The sequence below is a fragment of the Sciurus vulgaris genome (genome assembly GCF_902686455.1).
Source record: "Sciurus vulgaris genome assembly, chromosome: 11".
Lineage (NCBI taxonomy): Eukaryota > Metazoa > Chordata > Mammalia > Rodentia > Sciuridae > Sciurus > Sciurus vulgaris.
Window position 1 is genome coordinate 47,507,107 of NC_136472.1, and position 20,903 is coordinate 47,528,009.

At 33.1% G+C, this 20,903-nt stretch overlaps 1 protein-coding gene across 1 annotated transcript in view; it reads right to left on the reverse strand.

Annotated features, from left to right (window-relative positions):
• Positions 1 to 20,903, reverse strand: part of LUZP2 (leucine zipper protein 2) — a 535,025-nt gene that overhangs the window by 275,088 nt on the left and 239,034 nt on the right. Inside the window, exon 5 of the mRNA XM_079101896.1 lies at positions 17,604 to 17,666. Coding sequence (XP_078958022.1) covers positions 17,604 to 17,666 — 63 coding nt within the window. The remainder of the gene's footprint in view (positions 1 to 17,603; positions 17,667 to 20,903) is intronic.

The window sequence follows — 20,903 nt, forward strand, 5'->3', positions numbered from 1 at the left end:
ATATTGAAATTAACACTATGATCAAATAATCAAGTTTTTAAGATTCTTAATAAAATGTCAGACTCTTCTACTGTTATGTCATTAATACTCCCAAGCAAATAATAATGTCTTAACAGTCTGCTGGCTGCTTAAAATACCCAGCTAAACATTTCCAATCGATGTCCCCTGTCTATTTAATGATTCACAAATTGAACAATCCATCAGCATACCATTTTCACCCATCACTGATCATAAATTCCCTGCTCATTCATTCATTCATACCTGAGATTGTTACTTCCTTCATTCCTTCCTTTCTCTTCTTTTGGCCCTGAGAATCTGAGTATAATCCCTCCACAGACTTAGCAGATAATACAACCACAGTTACAGAAAATACTAGCAAAATGGTGAAAGCCACAATAGAGTGATGTTCCAAATGTGATGGGAACAGATGATAAGGTTAATGTGTTTATACAGGAGGGTCTAAAAGGCATCACAGAGTAGTCCTTGAAGGAGCACTTGGCTTGAATGGTGTGTGATAGCAGAAAGAAAGTATGTGTGTTACATGGGAAACTCAGATCTGGTATGACTCGCCCCTTTGACAAAGGCGTGGGAATTGTACTCGGATCAAGTGTAATAGTTTCCTTGCTCCCAAGGGAATGCCTGACTACTTAATAGATAGGTATACATATATGTGTGCGAAAACATTATGTGCTTACATGCATGCACATATACTTAAATAATCCAAAACCAATCTATTAGATGATAAAAGTGACAGCAAATTGAGTTTTCCTGCACAGTGTACCTTTTTATAGCTAGTAGCGTGTTGTGAAAGAAGCACTCTTCCTGATTGTCCTATTTTAGCAGAGACTCACTCTTCAAATGAATATGAGTCTGACTGTGTGGCTTTAGACAAAGAATCTGGTTTGTTACTGCTAGAAAATGAATTCAGCTTGTTTCTGAAAGGAGACGCATAAGCAATTTAAAAAAATTGTTTCAGTTGTAGATGGACACAATATCTTTATATATTCATTTATTTTTATGTGATGCTGAGGATTGAACCCAGGGCCTCACATGTGCAAGTCAAAACTCTACCTCTGAGCTACAGCATCATCCCCAATTTACCTTTTGTGACAAAATCAATGAACATCATCTAAAAAATGGAGGAAAATGATAATTATAAGAAATTTTCTAATACAAGCAATACCACTAAGTAAGTATACTGATGAAAATTTAGGCTAGAATTCATTTTGTCACCATTGTTTACTCAAGGGAAATTTTCAAAGCTATTAATTATAATGTAAGATGTTCTAGTACATCTTTTCAATAGTAGTGATGGTAAAAATGATAAGAATTATAAACTTAAGAGCTTAAAAAAGGAAACAAAATTAGAAAAAATGAATTTTATACCCATTTAAGAGACTTAGCATTCTAAGAAAGTTTGCCTCTGGTATTATTGAAAGAAGAAATTTCTATGTCTGTTTATATAAGGGCTATTTTTATGCTGTATTGTTCACATGAGAAGTATGAAGTAATTGGACAACAGATTCAAGATGTATGTCTCTGGATGTATTTAATGATGCAGCACAGGAAAGGCCTAGGAGATGCCTAACTGGCATTATTTTCAATAAAAATCTCACTCGCTAGTGGAAGGTTCCTTCTTACCAAAAGAGAGTTTGCAGTAATAAAAAAAAAAAAAATGAGGTAGATCTAGAGAAATCACAGGTTATGGGTTTACTTGATTACTGGTTAAGAACTTATTATGTATCACATATTATCTTAGGAAGTGGAGATAAGTCAAGAACAAGTTGTACTTCACCCCCTGTATAATAGACCCACACATTGAGGTGTGATATCTTTTAAGAAATGAGAAATACACATGTAGGGGTCATTAGTCTAGCTCTGACAGGCAGCATGTAGGCTCAAAAGGGTGGGGTCAAAGTTTTCCACAAAAGGTGATAGATATAAGTTCAAATATGGGAAGAGTACATTGTCTTATTTATGAAAAGATAAGAATAAAAAGCCTCTCAAGTCATTGGGCATATCCTATAAGAAAAAAAAAAAAAAAAAACTAGAGTATAAGAAGTCTTTCAATTCTAAACCAAACTTATTCAATTACTGAGTGTGTTAATCAGCTTTTCAGAGTTATGTCCAAAATACCTGACAAGAACAACTTAAGAGAGGAAACGTTTATTTTGGGCTCACAATTTCAGAGGTCTCAGTCCATTATCAGACAACCCCATTGTCTTTGTTCTGAGGTGATGGAGAACATCATGACAACACAAGGGCATGAATAGGTTATGGAAGGTAAGAAGGTATATAAAATAAATAAATAAATATATATATATATATATATATATATATAGAGAGAGAGAGAGAGAGAGAGAGAGAGCGAGCTGCAACACACCAGGGACAAGATATATAATCCCCAATGGTGCATCTCCAGTGACCTACTTTCACCAACCGTGCCCTACCTGCCATCAGGAGTTCATTGAAATTATCAACCCATCCAATGGATTAATCCACTGGTGAGGTCACAGATCTCATCATTACCAAAAGCCTCATTTCTGAACCTTTCTGCATGGGGCATCATCCTTTCAAACATGAGATTTGGGTGTGACATTTCCAGATCCAAACCATAAGAGTGAGAAAAGTTAACTTCCTAGAGCAACTGCAACCTTCTATAATTTACATAGATATATATTTAGAGATTTGCTCTTATTCTTAGGCCAGAATATAGTTATGTGCACTGATCACCTACAGAAGATATCAGGATGGAAAATATGGTCCCTAGCTAAGTAGGTGAAAATTTCCAGCTAGAAGTCATGCAATATTACCAAAGGGAAAGCTGGGAGAAGAACACAGGTGGACATGTGGCTGTTTCTATCAACCACCTTATGTTAAATTGAACTGGGAACCCAGGAGACAGTAAGTATCTGAAAATGGTAAATAGTACAAACAAATGAAGAGTACAATATATAATACCTGTATTCTTAAATCTAGAAAATTTATAAAATGTATGAACCTCTGAGATTATTCACAAACACTAGTTTGACATAAATCACTTTAAAATAAAATTCAGTTCACTCTAGGTATTTTTCAGTGACTAAAAGTCTAATTATTACTGCATAAGAAATGATTACTTCCCCTTCTTTTCTCATTCTAGACAAAGGTGCCATAAATGTACAATGGAGAAAAAATAGCCTCTTCAACAAATGGTGCTGTGAAAACTGGAAATCCATATGTAATAGAATGAAATTGAAACTCTATATCACACCCTGCACAAAACTCAACTGTAAGTAGATGAAAGAACTAGACATTAGACCAGAGACCTGCACTTACTAAAAGAAAACGTAGGCCAAACTCTCCAACATGTCAGCTTTGGAACGGACTCCCTCAATCAACAAGACTCCTAAAGTGCAAGATGTAAAATAAAGAATCAATATATGGGATGGTATCAAACTGAACAGCGTCTTTACAGCAAAGGAAACAATTAAGAACATGTGCTGAGATCCTACAGATTAGGAGAAAATCTTTATCACCAATATCTCAGATAAGAAATTAATTTATTATACAAAATACTCAAGAACTTAACACAGGACAAATAAAGAATCCAATCAACAAGTGGGAAAAGGATATGAAACAAGCACTTCACAAAAGAAGAAATACAAATTGTCAAAAATATGTAAAAAAATGTCCAACATCTCAGCAATTAGAGAAATTCAAATTAAAACTACACAGAGATTCTATCTCACTCCAGTCAGAATGGCAATTATCAAAAATACAAGTAACAATAAGTATTGGTGGGGATTTGGCTAGAAAGGTACTCTCATACATTGTTGGTGGAACTGTAAATTGGTGCAACCACTATGGAAAGCAGTGTAGAGATTGCTTAGAAAACTTGGAATGGAACCACCATTTGACCCAGTTATTCCATTCCTTAGTATATGCCAAGCAGTATACTCCAGTGATGCAGTCACATCCATGCTATAGCAGCTCAACTCACAATAGCCAAGCTATGGAAACAACCTGGGCATCCTTCAATGGATGAATGGATAAAAAAAAAAGTGGTATATATACACTGTGGAATATTACTCAGCCATAAAGAAGAATGAAATTATGGCATTTGCTGGTAAACGGATGGAACTGGAAAATATCATGGTAAGTGAAATAAGTCATCCAAAAAACCAAAATATGAATGTTCTCCCTGATTTGTGGATGATAACCCAAAACAAGGGAGGTTGGGGAGGGGAATAATAGAAGTTCATTGGAGCACACAAAGGAAAATGAAGAGAAGGGCTGGAGACCATTAGGAAAGAAAGTAAAATTAATTGGACATAACTTCCCTAGCCTTGTATTTGCATACGCAATCAGGGTAACTTCACATGATGTATGGCCACAAGAGTGGGAACCTAAGTAGAATAAATTATTCTTTAAGTATGTATATTCTGCCAAAATATAGTCTATTGTATAACTAAAAAAATTATGTGAATTTTAAAAAAAGACTAAATCCTATTTAATTGTGCATATACCTGATTTTCTCTGTGGATTCATGTATTGATAAAAGATCAGTTGATTCCATATCTTGGCTATTGTGAATAGTGCTGCAAGAAACCTGGGAGTGCAGGTATCTCATTGATTGCTGATTTCATTTACTCAGGATATATACCCAGGAGTGGGAACACTGGGTCATTTGAGAGTTTTATTTGAGAATTTCGAAGAATATACTGTTCTCCACAATGACTGCACTCATTTACATTCCCACCAATGTGTATGGGTTCCTCTTACTCTGCATCCTCTCTAACAACTTATTTTTATTGTAGCCATTTTAACTGGGGCAAGATTTCTCATTGTGGTTTTGATTTCCTTTTATCTGACGATTAGTAGCATTGAACATTTTGTGTATGCTTTCTGGCCATATGGATAACAGAACATTTGATCTAACTCCTGTAGAATGTACATTCCTCTCATCAGAACACAGAACCCTCTCTAGGAGGGTTCATAGGGTTAGATACAAAGCAAGTGTTGACAAATTTAAAATCATCAAAATAATATTATGCATCTTTTCTGACCTAAGTGAAATAAAACTAATAATCAACAAAAGGGACTTGAGAGATTGGTATAAATACACGGAAATTAAACAACATGCTCATTAACAACCTGTGGCAGAATTTTCATTTTCTTTTAGATGAGCTATTTTAAAACGATAGAAATAAATAAATCTAGCCATAAAATAGGTAAAAAATAGTTACTGAATATGTGAGAGGCATTAAATTCTTTGACAGTGATAGTAGTGATTGAAAAGGAATGGAAGAGAAAGAGGAGGAAAAGGAGGAGGAGGAGGAATAGGAGGAAGAGAAGTAATATGGAGAAAAGCAATTATAATACAGGGTACCCAGAGCATATATACTTCAGAGAAGCACTTACCAAAGCTGGCTCTTCAAAAAAAAAAAATCAACATTTATGCTGCCAAATACTGTGTAACTCAAAAAAAAATATTTTGATATTTTAGATCCATTGGCTCATTTGGTTATCAAGCACTAAGTTCTAACAGCGAGCTTTGCATTTTGTATTTCAGGAATCAACTCATATTTATTGCAGGGTTTGGGTAAATAGTTGGATAAACAGATTATTCAATCTGATCTTCATCTTCCTTAACTAATAAAAGTATGTGCTGCCCAAGATATATCCTATTCAAAATTGCACGTAGATTACACTACTTTTGAAAATTTCCTGTCCCAGTCCTTTGGAATCATTGAGGCAACAGATTACAGGTCATCTCTGTGACTCTGTAATCATTTTCACCTAAATCTGAAAAACAAACAAACAAAAAAACAGATGACCAAATATCTTACTGAGATGACCAAGTCAATCTTACTGAATCTTAGTCTTCAAACAGATTTTAGGAATTCACACAGTAAGGAAGCTCTCAAAATGATTGTTATCTGCCAGTCATCAGCTGCCTATCAAGCAGCATTCTACAGCCACTTTTTTGAGCCTGACTATCCATTGTATGTATCCAAAACTGCTTTGAGATCACTTGGGAACTTGTTAGAAAAGAAAAATCTTAGGACCCACACTTAATCAGAATCCTCAATTTTATAAGATCCCCAGGTGCTTATCATGCATAAAAAATTTCAGAATCACAGATAGAGAAACCTAATTTAAAAAAAAAAATTATTGGAAATGGAAGAGATGAGAAGTCTATGTGAAATGCTAAGTTAAAATCGTGTAGGATACAATTTCAAAGGCAGGGATGTTCTTAATGTAAAATAGGCACCTTTCTATTATGTATCTAATATTCACCACAGTGTGTAGAAGGGTCTATTTTATAATGGAAAATGGGAAATGATACAGAAATGAAGTTCTCCTACCTGTGGCTATAAAAAGTCCTGGAACATAGGTCATAATGATTGCCCCATCTAGTGTTGCCTTCTGCAACCTTCAGATATAAGGTAGAAAAAGATAAAACATAGTTTTAAGGGGCAAAATGGAGTAGATTCAACCTATTTCAACAATGGTAAAGTAGTTCAGAGGTTAGGATATCTCTAAATTTCTTTGAGGTTGAGGGACATATATGATAACATTATCAAATATCATATTATCAACTATTTTAAGTATGTCAAAGTGAATGGAATATCAACAAGAGGTCCAAGGAGGAAAGTAGGAAGTAGAAAGATACAAAATGGTGTATCTCAGCTATTCATGGAAATTACATTTAAAATGAGGAAAAAGTTTTTCAAATGAGGCTTAATGCAAACATGGTAAAGACTGAACATAATTTCATAATTCACATTATGAAATTTAGTTTAAAGGAGGCAATATTAGCTCTTATGTCAGGCAGTCTTCTGAAACCCCTGCTGAATGATTGACTGTATAACTTTTAATTCTCTCTCAATTGCTTCATGTTAAAACTGTGGATGACGATGTAACAAGAAATTTTTTGCTAAGTCCAGGCCATATAGTGGTAGGTACATTCACTAGTATTTACTATAAATTAACTGAAAAGTAGGCAAGCATGGTGGCCCACACCTATAACCCCAGCATCTTGGGTGGCTGAGGCAGGAGAATCACTTGAGTTCATGGCAATTAGAAAAAATTTAAAAAACTGAAATAAAAATTTTTAGAAATAAAAACTTTTAGAACAAGATGTACAATACACCACAAAAACAGATTGATTGTACAGCAGAAGTCATTAGGTTAAAAGCAAAAGAGGAAAAACTAACCAATGGACAGAAAAAAATTGTTTAAATTGAATGGAATGAGGAATGGAAAGCTTTCGACTCGATAGCAGGTAGCCAGGCCCCAGTAGGTGTTAAACACAGTAAATAAAGGTAAATGTGAGCTGCTGTCATTGTCATCACCATCGTCAATCATCATTCCACCTTCGTGACCTTTGTCATTGTTGTGGTACAGTCTCATTCTTGAAAAAGTCCTGCTCAATTTGTCTTATGTGGAGTTAGTGAATAAAACTCTTGAATGCTGGTATACATTATTCTACTATTATATCAACTAATATGCTTTGAGAGATCTTTCTCAAACAAGACAAGGATTTAAAAGGTTCAGGAACTCTTAGTGATCTTATTTCCTCTCTCCTTAGCACAGTATTCAGGACCCAGCAGTGGTAAGATAAATAATGGTTGATGATGAATATTTGGATGTTTAACAATCATCTATAATTCCCATCACATGGACAAATGGAATGCTTGCCAACATTTCAGTTCTGTCTTAAGATTAATAGCAGGAAATGGAGTCTCCCATCCTATAGCACAGGTTAGTAATTATCGCTAATGATGACCTGGATATTCAGTCCATCTCATTCCTACCTTATTATTTTCCTGTGACCACTGTAAGACAACTTAAAACAGCAGAAATTCATTCTGTAATAGTTCTGAAAGCGAACCAAAATTCAGACATTACCAGGACAAAATCATGAAGCGGGGTTGAACTCATTCCAGAGATGGGAGGGAGAATCTGTTTCTTTCCTCTTCCAACTTCTCTTAGCAGTCACATTTCCTCGGTTTGTGGCTGCATCCTTTCTCCCCATGTTAAATTCCTCTCTCTTCAGAAACTTTTCATCTCTTCTCCTGGTATACCAAATATTTCTCTGCTTCTTTCTCATAAGGACACTTGTGATTGCAATTAGTGCCTACAAGGCACTAACTGTTTCAACCATTTTGTATGAAAAAAACAAAAAAAATCCAAGCACATTCTACTGTCTTTCTGCCCCATAGGTAAAAGACCTGGGATGGCAGGTTCTAATTCATATGTAGTTTTTTTATTATCCTTGATTTTTAAAGCCGCTGCATATTTGATTAGAGAAATACTTGTATTTTGGAGGACTTTGATTCCCATGAGTTATGGACAGTGGCCCATTCCATGCAATTTTTGCAAATACAAACTATTTTAAAATATTTATTGTTTATTAAGTTAGTATATATCAAATACCTACTACGTTCTAGAAAATGCACAAGGCATATACAACTGAAAGGGATAAAGTGTCTAGTCTTATGGTTTTAAAAAAAGTGATCTTAAATAGCTAATCAAACTTTACATACACTTAAACATTTATTAATAGAGTAGATTTCATGTTATGTGCTCTTAACCATAAAAAGTAGAGAATTAAAATGAACAAGTAAATCAATGAAGTGTATACTATCATTAAGTTATTAACTACTATAAATAAATAAAAAGGATGAGATGTCATATTTTTCTATTATGCATGAATTTTATAAAGTGTCTTAAAGCATAATGTTATTGTACTTGAATATAATATAAATAAAATACTTTTTTCTTATTGAAACAATTGCCTATTTTGGGTACATTAAATGGCCATTATGTGTTAACTGGGATAATAAGTGTGCATTTAAAATTTTTATCATGTTTTAATATATTATTTGGAATTTTTCATTTTCTTGTCTATCATTTAAGAAGTTCTCATTCTGTTCTCTGAAACTTGCTTAAATGAATTTCCCAAAATTTCCTTTTCTAAAACCTCTAACAAGGTGCAATCCCTTAACCCTCCCATATCTAGTATATGTTCCTGAGTAAAAAGTTCTTAAGGTGTCATCAAGGTGACAAAACCCATGTCAAGTTGAGACATGAAGTCTGAGAGAACCATAGGTGCCAGCAATATCCAAGATGCATAGAGAAGGGGATAGCAAACCAAACTGTACATTTACCTGGCCATGGTGATTGACTCAGGCATGTGACTAATCTGGGATCTTCTCTGGGATCTTTCTGCTTGTGCAATCTGAAAAATTTCTCCCATTGGGCTATTTCTAAGATGGTATAATATGCATTATGTGTTTGTTGGTCTTTTGTCTGTCATTGAAAAGAAACAGTTTGAGAGATTGAATGAGAGTATATAGAAATGAGAAAGGGATACAATCCTGTGTTACTTTGGTATTATTACTTATTTTATATATGGGGTTCTGGGTTGTTTGATTATTTCAGAGTTATCACTAAAGAAAAATATTCATTTGAATATAGCACAGATTAGTGATAAATTAAATTTGCCTCAGAAACCCAAAATAAATATGCTGACAATTATTTCCATGTGCACAGATTAAATGTGCTAAGGGTCTCTCATGCATTATTTTGATGTAAACTAAATTGACAACACTTGGAAGTATATAAGACATATAAAATGTTTGCAAAAGACGCAGAATAATGAGTCAGACTTTCCCCTTCCCTTGAAACCTGATAAAGATGATCAGATATGAGAAAAGAGCATTTCCCCTTTACCTTCCTTCCTTTTTCCTCTGGTCCCTTTCTTCTACTCTACTGATCTCTCTTCAATTTTCATGAGATCATCCCAAAATGTTTATTTTCCTTTTTCCTCTCTAGCCTCCATATTCAAGAGAAAACATATGACACTTGACCTTCTGAATTTGGCTTATTTCACTTAACACAATGCCCTCAATTTCCATTTATTTTCCTGAAAATGACAAAATTCCATTCTTCCTCATGACTAAATCAAGCTTCATTTGTATACATACCACAATATATTCATTCATGCAGTGATAGACACCTCAACTGAGTCTATAGTTCAGCAATGGTGAATTGTGCTGCTATATGCATTGGTGTACATGCTTTGCCATAGTATATGATGGCTTTAATTCTTTAGGATGAATAAGGAGGGGTATAACTGGGTCATACTGTGGTTCTATTCCTAGTCTTTTGAGGAACCTGAACATTGATTTTCATGGTGATTGTACTAATTTACAATCCCACCAATTAACTCCAGTACTTATTATTGTTCATATTCTTGACTGCCATTCTAATCAAAGTGAGGCAACATCTTTGCTAACTACTCTTCTTATAGGAGATTAATAACCAGAATATACAGAAAACTAAAAACCTTAACACACACACACACAAAAAAAAAGCCAAATAAACCAATTACAAAATGGGCAACTGAATTAAACATGCACTTCTCAGAAGAAGAAATACAGATCACCAGAAAATAAGAAAAAATGTTCAAGATTGTGGGTAATTGGGGAAATGTGAATCATCTGCTACTTTTCAAAATTTTATTTTAAAATGCTTGTTTTAATCTGTTTCATATTGTACTTTGTGCAATTTTAATAATGATTGAAATCTACATAGCAATTATGTCATATATTATAGAACATCCAATGTTTTTCATTAAATTTCTGAAGGTCAGAGAGAATTTTGTGTAACTGAAATTTAGTAACACTTTCATCCTTCTAGGCTCTAGTTCAATATTGGGGCAATATATGGAAGTAAGTAATATGTTAATTTTAGTAATAAATTGATGGAGAAATAAATACTGCATATTATTTAAAACTAAATAAATAAATAAAATATGCATAAATTTAAATTGGATTACTTCCATAGACAGACATACAACTAATAAAATATTGTCTCCTTTCTTTTAAAGAATGACTGAATGTGAGGAATATGCAAAATGTCACAGGTGGTGGGATTATTGGAGGAGTATCACAGAAATTCTATGTCTACATAGAATCTCAGAATGTAAATTCATTTGGAAATGGGGTCTTTGCACCAGTAATTACATTTTCAAAGTTCATATGGACTGGCATAGGTCCTAAACTTAATAACAGGTATATTTATGACAGGAAATGAGACCCAGAAAATAAACTGTGAAGGTAGAAATAGAGATTGGGGGTGATGCAACTACAAGTCAAAGAGTTTCAGAGATTTCCAGGAGGCACCCAAAGCTAGGAAGAGACAGGAAAGATTATTCTGTAGAACCTTCAGAGGGAGGATGGACCTGAGTGTATGTTGGCTTTGTACCTGTCTGCAGACCTGTGAGAGAGCAAGTTTCTTTTATCTTAAGCAACCCAGTGTGGGTACTGTTTACACAGCCTAGGGCCTAATACAGATGTGTAACAGTAAATTTTAAATACTGGATACAAACACTCTGAATGTCTGTTGCTCCAAATATTTCATAAACATTCACTCAAAAGAGGTAAATTACCTGGATAAAGTGAAAAAGTTGTGATAAAATAATTTAAAGATATCTGAGCATGTCCTGGGCTGTGCGTATTTGACTCAATCTCTTAGATCCATTTGTCTGCAGGCAGGCATGAGAATTCATTTTCAAAATGATGACCCTGAAGCACTCTATCACATTATGAAATAGCCCATCATCTTCACTTCAGAGTGTTTACTGAGGCAAGAAGATGGAATAATTTATTTTAGAGAGATTTAGAGCCAAGACAGTTGAACCAAAATGGGTGTTCTTAAAACCTAGCCGAGTTTTCTTTACATCAGTGGTATTCATTCTTTATTATTTTTTCACTTCAGTCCTGGTCTTCTTTGGTGAACCTCAACCTTCTTCCTAAAAAAACACACACAAGCACTTATACCTTTTTTCCGTTATGTCAGCATCATAGAGATTCCCTGATATCAATCTTTATATTTTGTAGGGTCTCTGAGTAACTCTATTAGAGAAAATAGCCAATCATCAAATTGGATTTTAATTCCAAATTAGGAGGTTGTGTCCTATATTTCTTTAATTTATTGGTACTAAAAGAAATTTTAATGTGATCCTTACTTTCACTGTATATAAAATCCTGTTGTCTTTTGAAAAATGTGAAGTATCAAGTTTTATGATAGGTTTAAAATTTCAAGGAGTCTGCATTCAATTGAGGAAATAGACAAAAGAAAGTTAAAATCATAAGATAAAGATAGACAGGTTGCCACCTATACACATAAGGTATTTTCACACATATGTATACACACATGTATACACACATACACACAGTGGACTCAGAACATGTTTCTCAATTACTCCATGCCCTTCAATGATGGCCTGCTGGATGCTGAAGCTGTTTACCACACACTATAACCCTTTGTTAAGAAAATTTACCTTTTATACATGTTCTCAAACTCTGGATCGATGTGAATGTTTCTGTAGTGGTAAATCCTTATTTTCAATGAAAAATGAAAGCAGAGAAATAAAAAGCAAAAAAATCAAACTCCTCTACTTCCAGAAGTCATTGCAGATCTAGGGCAGAAGTGACTTAAGCTCTGGTAATCAGACACAATCCTTAAAATATATACTTCTAAAAATGTGTTACATTTGAAATCAAGTTAACTTTGGTCCACTGTCTCTTGTAAAAGATATAAGGCTGTGTGGTTCTACCAGCCACTGTGGACAGGTCACTTCTGGATCTGGCAGAGGAGGCCCATTCACCAGACAGTCTTATCAGAGGTATATTTGAGGAGCTGTTCCTAAAGGCCAGTCTGCAAGCTATAACTTCATTTCCTCTAAAAATTTTGTGGCATATCTATATTGCCAAGAAATTTCCTTTCTTAACAAAGGATATACTTTGCCACAACCATGAATAGTCACTGACCCCCAAGAAGCCAATATCTTATTCTTATGCCTGAACATGAATAATAATGGTTTAGAACTATTTGAAAGTCCAGAGAGAATTATGGGAAGATGTTATTCCAAAGTGCTTAGAGAAATGCCAGTTAAACAAATTTAAAAGGAGATTAAATTAATTAATATTAACAGCTATAGGTGACAGATTGTAAACTCAAAATTGGGTTCATATGGTACTCTCTCTGTGATTCATATGGTACTATAAGGAGAGAAAATGGAGCCGTGAAACAGAGAGAAAGGCTGACTAAGAAAGTAGTTTTGATAAATTTCTGATTTTCACACTGGGAAGAGTGAAGCACATTTATGGTCCCTGGCCTTATTTGTTTTCAGTGTGATGATTGCTTATTTCATCCTTAACAGGAACTACATTGAATGCATCCCAAAGCGGCGGGGGGTGGGGGTGGGGGTCAAATTCCAGGAGAAACAAACAAAAACTACCACCATAGAAAAGAATAGAGGAAAACATCCCCATAGTCTTGTCTTAATCTATTTACCATTTCCCTGCCTTCCCCCTGCTATTCTTTTCTTAACCTCCTCTTTTTCCTTCTGATCCCCTCTTAACTTCCTTTATATATCTATCTACTCACTTATTCAATTATGGACTATGTTTTTGTGCAAGTGTCTATAAAATATTGCTATGCACTCTCATGAAATGCCCTGAACTTTGTCAAACTTAATTCATTCATTAAGGGATTTCAACTAATCAAAGATGTTTGTTGCAATGCCTGATTTGCCTAATATACTATCCTGCTCATTCCTAGAGCCTTTCTTTTATCTCAGACCAATTATAGACAAACTAATTTTACCCCAGGATAAAATTGGATGAAATTCAAGAAAATTAAAGATGATGATGGAGAAACCAGGAGTTTGAAAGTAAAAATTCAAAATTAAGTCTCAGTTTTGGATTACATGTGATTGACTATGTCAGATGATGCAGTTAACAGGGAAGGAAGACTGAATTTATTTCATTTTATTTTCCTAGGGGGAAATGTTCATATAAATTTCATCATATAATATCCAAATAAAAAATGGGAAGTAAGCATGTGAATGTACAAAAAAAAAAAAAATGTGTTAAAAATGAGTTAATATAGAGATCAGGCTTTAAAGAATCCCTGAGCAGATGAAAACAGTCAGGCTTCATTAGTGGCCTTAACCTTGCTTGATTTGCAAACATAAACAAAACTCAATTTGAGCTTCTTATGAATACCGGTACTAAAACAAACAGAACTTAAGCTTAACCAATCAGAGGAAACTAACAAATAACTTTAAAACTAGGGATTTTCCAAGGGGAAACCAGATAAATCAACTGTATAACTGTAATCAATCTAATATTTTCTTACCTTTACTTCTGTTTGTCCTATAAAGCATCTCTAGACATTCCCTGGTGGAGCTCCCAAGTAACTTCTGGCTTGAAGTTGCCCAATTAACTAATTACTGGTTGTTCACATTTATTCTTTAAAATATTTGTCATGCCTCAGTTTAGATTTTTAACAGCTAGGTTGCATGAGAAAGATCACAACTAGAGGCATAGTTTAAGAAGTAATAGAAAACATTTTCTGCATTGTGGGAAACCTTGCATTCTGCAAATTGCACACAGAGAGTAGAGAGTTTGAGGGAAAAAAATAGAATTGGTAAAAACTACTTATGTATAACTTTGTATCTATAGTATTACCAAAACCAATAACAATACAAATAAACATACAAGCACAATCTAATCTTACACTCAGGATTTAGTTTTTCCTACTTCCTTAAGATGTAGATTCTGGGGAAAATTGACTTCTAATAGAGCACATTAGCATCAAAATTAAAATCTGATGCAGATTTTTCATTAATTTGTTTTCATGCAGGTGAAAAGTTTTAATAGAATCTTCTCTATTCACAGTTTAGCCAGATATCTTGGAGCAGTAAAAAACATAGAAATTTTGAAGGCACTAAATCCCACTGAAAGCACGGGTCTTTCTGTAAATTTTCAATTTTTCTTGAGTCCTTTATTGAGTAAAAGAATTCTCAAAAGTTTGACAAGGCTATCACCTGATTGCTTCAAACCTTAACATATTGAAGGGAAAATGAGTTTGAAGACTTACTAACATAATTCTGCCATTTATTAATTGCTAATTTGGTATGAAGAAATACACACTGAGAAAGAATAGATTTAACTAGAATGTTCCATGAGAAAGAATTTAAACAAGAGGAGAGAGCCAGGAACTGAAACCTGTAGACCTAGGTCTCAGTGAAGTTTTCTTAAGTCACAGCATTCCAACTGAGAGGCTGAAAGTGATGCTCTTATGAAAAAAGATGAACATAAAGGTACGTGTTTGCAATGCTCTGATCAAGTATTCATAGCTCACACAGCCTCCCGTACCATTCTCCATTCCTTTTGTGAAGAAGTAACACCTCTCTAATTATTTCCCTCTTTCCTCTTCATTTTGTTGTCTATATTCTTCCCAGTTATGATTACAATTTCTGAGTCCACAATCTCTGGGTCACAGACTCCAAGGTGGTCTGTTCCAGATGGGTCTGCCTGGATGGGAACACTGAGATGTTTTCTTACATATAAAGTCTTGTCTTTAAAAAATTATAGGATGAATAAACTTTTCCCCTCCAAAGGACATCTTAAATCTTAAAATGTAAACTAATAGGAGCTAATGTAAAAGTGCCTTTTATGCCTTCACATGTGGGAAAAAAGTTAATTATTCTTTAATAACATTTCAAAAGTCTCATACTGAGACTTCACCAACTCTTTAATTCAAATGTTGTCATCATAAGACTTCAACTTTGTTCTAGATTTTTATTTATACCTCTATTGTCTCTCTTGCCTCTTAGTATTTTGTTTAACCAGTTTGCTTCATTTTTTTACTCCTGGATATCTTTCATGTCCATATAATTTCAGTGTACAGCCAACGGGCCAACTATTTTATTTACTAAATCTGCCTCATTCTTTACACACTGATAATTTGCCCAAATAATTAACCCAAACATTCAAGTAATTAAACTAAAGCAAATTTTAAACATTAAATTGATATGTGTCCAGTTTTAGGTTTTATTAAGAAGTTTAAAGATTGTTTGGAGGTTATCAGTTTTCAGCCCACATAATTTTTTAATATTCTGAAAGTAAACATGAATAAATATAATTATAAAACTTATATTAAGCAGATCTTACTTCTGTGAAGGTATAGTTCTTTTAGAATTATTTAAGCCTACATAGTTATCAAATTAAAATTTCTTTATTAAGTTATCCCCCAAAACAAAATACTTTGTAAGTTCTCGTATTTACTTAATATGAATAAATTGTACTTTTATTTTCAAAATGCTTTTTTCCTAAATGAATAATAGATTTTTAAAAAAATTATCTTAAAGGATAACTGATATTACTTACAAAGTTATACATTAACCCATAATCCTCTCATTATCTAACAGCTGTTCTCATATTGCTGTGTGTGTATGTGTGTGTGCAAATCAAACACACTTCTCATATGTTAGTGCTGATTTTTAGAATTGTTTAAAATATTTCCCGTTTCCCTTGTTTCTCTTGTTACTCTTCCTTCTTCTTTGCCCTCTTTCTTCTCCACTTCCACTTCTTGAGTTGAATAATTTCATCTTACACCGAGCTTTAACTAAGCCCCAGTAAACAAGTAATTATCCAGAATACTCAATATTCTGATAAGTCTCATCTGCTGAAAGTTCTCACCTTAATTAAGAAACCTAGAAAACTCAGTATGCATCCTTTTTTGAGAAGACTCAGCACAAATGGAATCATTAGGAACAAAATTAAAATACAATAGAATCATCAAAAAAATAGAATTGTTCTTGCTTTCTATTCTTCTATACTTCCTTTCCCAAGTTTGAGAGAGTCTGTTAAAGTCATACTCAGGTATAAATGCAAAATATTGGAACCAAAAGTCAAAGATTATTTTTAAGTTTGATAACAATATGGAAGCCATTTGGAAATAACATAGTTCGTTTGCTGTTTAAAATATCTAAAAAAAAATAATAATAATAGAAAAGAAGGACAAGAAGGAGGGAAAAAATGAAAGAAAGAAAGAAAGAAAGAAAGAAAGAAAGAAAGAAAGAAAGAAAGAAAGAAAGATGAAAGACTGATCAATATGTGCTAAAAATTATTGATTTGGGATTCAAAATAGGCCATAATTACTGGAATTGTTCAATTTGCTATTAGTGATTGATGATCAGAATTACATAATTGCACTAAAAAGGAAATAAAAAGGTGAAACTAGAAAATAATCAAAAGCAGAAAAACAGTAATTTTACAACAAAAGACAAGAAAACCATACAGTAACAGGGACCTTATATGTTAAAGTCTATCATGAAAATGGTTACAACTTGTTTATCTCAAATCTACAATAATCTAAGTTTGTCAGAAATGCGCTTTGCATTCTAGGTTGTCTTTTCTAAAATGCAACCAAATTTCAAATTACTTTATTTTTCAGGGCTTATGATGCCATTTGAGAGACAATTGTTTATGAGATAAAAATCAATTTTAATATCAGCAAAAGAAAACTACGATTAGGAAAATGAGCTGGAGAAATTTGGACTAATACTATTATCAAATGTACATAAATGTGAAAATTATCCACTCTTTCAAATTGCAAGCATCAAGTTTTCTCTTCATTATTCATCAAAGGTCAAGTTAGCAAGTAATCAATCCTCCAAACTTGCAGCAAATTTCTATGTACATTTGTGTGTATTCTTTGATTCATAGAAAATTTTTACATAATATAAACCTTACCTCATTCTGGAGGTCTCGGATCATTTTGCTCTTTCTTTCCACTTCAGTCTTTAAAAAATTAATCTGAAAATGAATATAATATTATGTAGATGCATTCTAAATTTATTTCTATGGCTTTTATATTTTTCAACATTTTGAGGTATAATGAAATCAATGTTCCTGTTACCATATATTGAAAAAGAACAATTAATTAAAATTTTCCTTAATCAAAACCTTCATTATTCAATTCATACATATATTCAATGAGTATATAAAATATTCTTTCTCAGGTAACAATATGTTTATCTTTTCAAAAAATGAGAAACCATGCATATTACAACTGCAATTCATTCATCTGGTTAAACATCATGTTTAAAACATTGAAGAGCAGGGGATGGGAATAGGAAAGAGAATAAATCAGGCATAACTTTTCTATATTCATATATGAATGCACAACCAGTGAAACTCCCCATCATGTAAAACCACAAGAATGGGATCCTAATTATAATAAATTATACTACATGTTTGTACAATATGTCAAATACATTCTACTGTCACCTATATATAAAAAGAACAAATAAAATCATTTTAAAAATTATAAAAAATAGGTTCTTAAAAACTAGAATTCTAGTGTTGAGTCTAGTAATCTAGGAATTTACTATCATAAAACATTTTACTGTTAAATTTGTCCCATGCCCAACTTTGAGAACAAATGTATAGAGATATTCCTTTTCTAAAGGTATGAAATGTTTTCTGTACCAAAGAAACTGTGATGTTTTCTCTTGGTAGGCATATCGTTAGCACCTACAATTAGAACTTCAAACTACTTATTCCAAGTGATTTGAATAAACATCGCATCTTTATCTGACCTGAATATTTTGAAACAAAAGTAGTATTGTACAGTGTTAGAGTTTTTATAAAATGTATAGTCTTTATAATCTCTAAGTGTTCACTATGGTTAAAAAAATATGATAGTGGATGAAACCTTTAACTTCTCTAATTTTTAGCTGTCTGGTAATCACATATTTAGAAAAGTAAGAAGATGAGTGAAATGAATTTTCTTGGTATATTTCACTCAATAGATTAAAAACATGATCATTTGTATATTTAATACATTTTTTTTGTGTGTGTGTGTGTGATGTTGGGGATGGAACCCAGGGCCTTGTACATATTAGGCAAGCATTCTACCACTGAACTGATACACTTCCAGTCATAATAGATTTTTCATGACAAATTTACATTCTTTATTTGTAGCCTATTTTAAAATCTGTTTGTTTTACATTTATAGCACAACTCAATTTGGAATAGCCATATTTCTAATGTCCAATAGCTTCATCTACTGGAAAACATAGTTTTAAAGATTCCTAGAATGATGAAAGGGAATCATTGTATGCATTATCTCAGACCACAGAATGAGTCATTGGACTGGAAGTAAGGTTGAGAAGGAGGGTTAATTTTCACCATATACATAGATTTAAAAAGTAGTTATTTCTGAAATATTTCAAACATAAAGAATAAGTAATATGTAAATGTCCTATGGGTCCACCCCTAAGCAGATATAATTATTTTGTACAATTTCTTTAGATGTTTCATAAAGAAAATTTATAATACTATAAAAGTCCTGCCTAATTCTCCTTCATTCCTTCTTCCCAGGGTTAACCACTACCCTGAAGTTGATGCACACTGTTCTTCTCATGCATATTTTGACCATTTTACTTATTGTGTATGACCCCATGAAAAAACTACTACCTTTTGTGTTAAAGTTTGCATAAGTTGTTTAAAACTAAAGTCTATATTTGTGAGATATATCCATGTTCATTTTACGTAAAACCAGTTAATTTGTTGTAACTGGTAAATTTGTCATGGTAGTAATCTAGTAAAAAGTACAAATTACTGAATTAAAGTAAAGGCTATTACTATAACCAATTATAACTACAATAGCTTAAATAAGATGGAATGATTAATTTTCCTTTATTTAACTAGCAGTATGTGACCAGTTCTGGGGCTCAGAAGTGTATGTTCTAGGTCTAGAGTTCAGAGTAGAATGTACCATGGTGGAGATAACAGCTTTGGCATCTGCAAACATCCCTTCAAGATTGCTTCCATTAACACCATTTCCTAGTTACTGGATATGATAGTTTCAGGGCAAAAAATAAGTGTGGCACAAATTTTGACTCCAAAATATAATCTGGACCTATTAGATTTTCTATGATACATTTGAAGCAGGATCCCATAGACAACTGGCGAGGAAGCAGATAGGGAAAGTTGTAGACTAATGTCAAGGCTATGATAAGTCCATTGCTGTACAAATAATGAGCAGAGGATGTCAGTTGTTAGAGGGATAGCAAGAAGCAGGTGAATATAGACCTCTCTGAATCATATAAGTGGAGAATTACAAGAATGAAATTTTTCATGTTTTCATGTTTTCAAGAGTAGCAGTAGCTCCAGAACCACCTGACAGAATCATCACTTTTGACTCCTGGGCCTAGTTGCCATGAAGATCAATTGGAAACCTCATAACTGTTAGCACTTCTTCCTTTAAGGTGTGGAGGGAAGAGTTACTATTCATCAAAATGATAGCAAAAACTGAGAACCAATCAATTTGGATAGTGAAAATACACATAAACCAGGAGAAATGTAAAAACTTTCTTTTGTTTTGCCCATATTGACTTTTCTAAAATTTTTAAATTCATGCATTATAATTATATGTGAAACAGCTTGATTGTGACATATTCATACATGCATATAATAATTGCCATATCAATTTTTAAGGTTAAGTTTGAACTGTGAGGGTAATGACAACAACCCCAAATTACTAGTCATACTTACAGTGTTATTAGGTAGGGAACTCAAGTGAGTTGATAAAACAAAGGTGTTGTGTGGAAGGACTTGATGCAATTTGAAATTAGATATGCATGCAGAACAATAGTATAACTCCCTACAGACGTATTTTTTACATCTATTTCTACCCAAGAATTTTATTAGCACCAGAAAATTTCTATATGCTGCAGATTTATCTTTAACTAATGAACTAGTGAAAGATATTTCAATTATATAAGTAACCTACTTTTTCACTGATATCATTATTTTCCACAAAATCTTCACATATTGGGATTATTTAGTATAAATTTTCCCTAATTAAAAATTCATTTTAATGAAGAATATACTGAAAATATACTGTTAGACCTATATTCCTTAAGTATTAGGTATGGACATAAAAAACTGAGAATGCGGTATTTATTCAGGACCAAAAATTTTCTCAGAATATTTTAAAAGCATTAGCATTTTATGATCACTGGTAGATTCCCAGCAGGTTTTAAC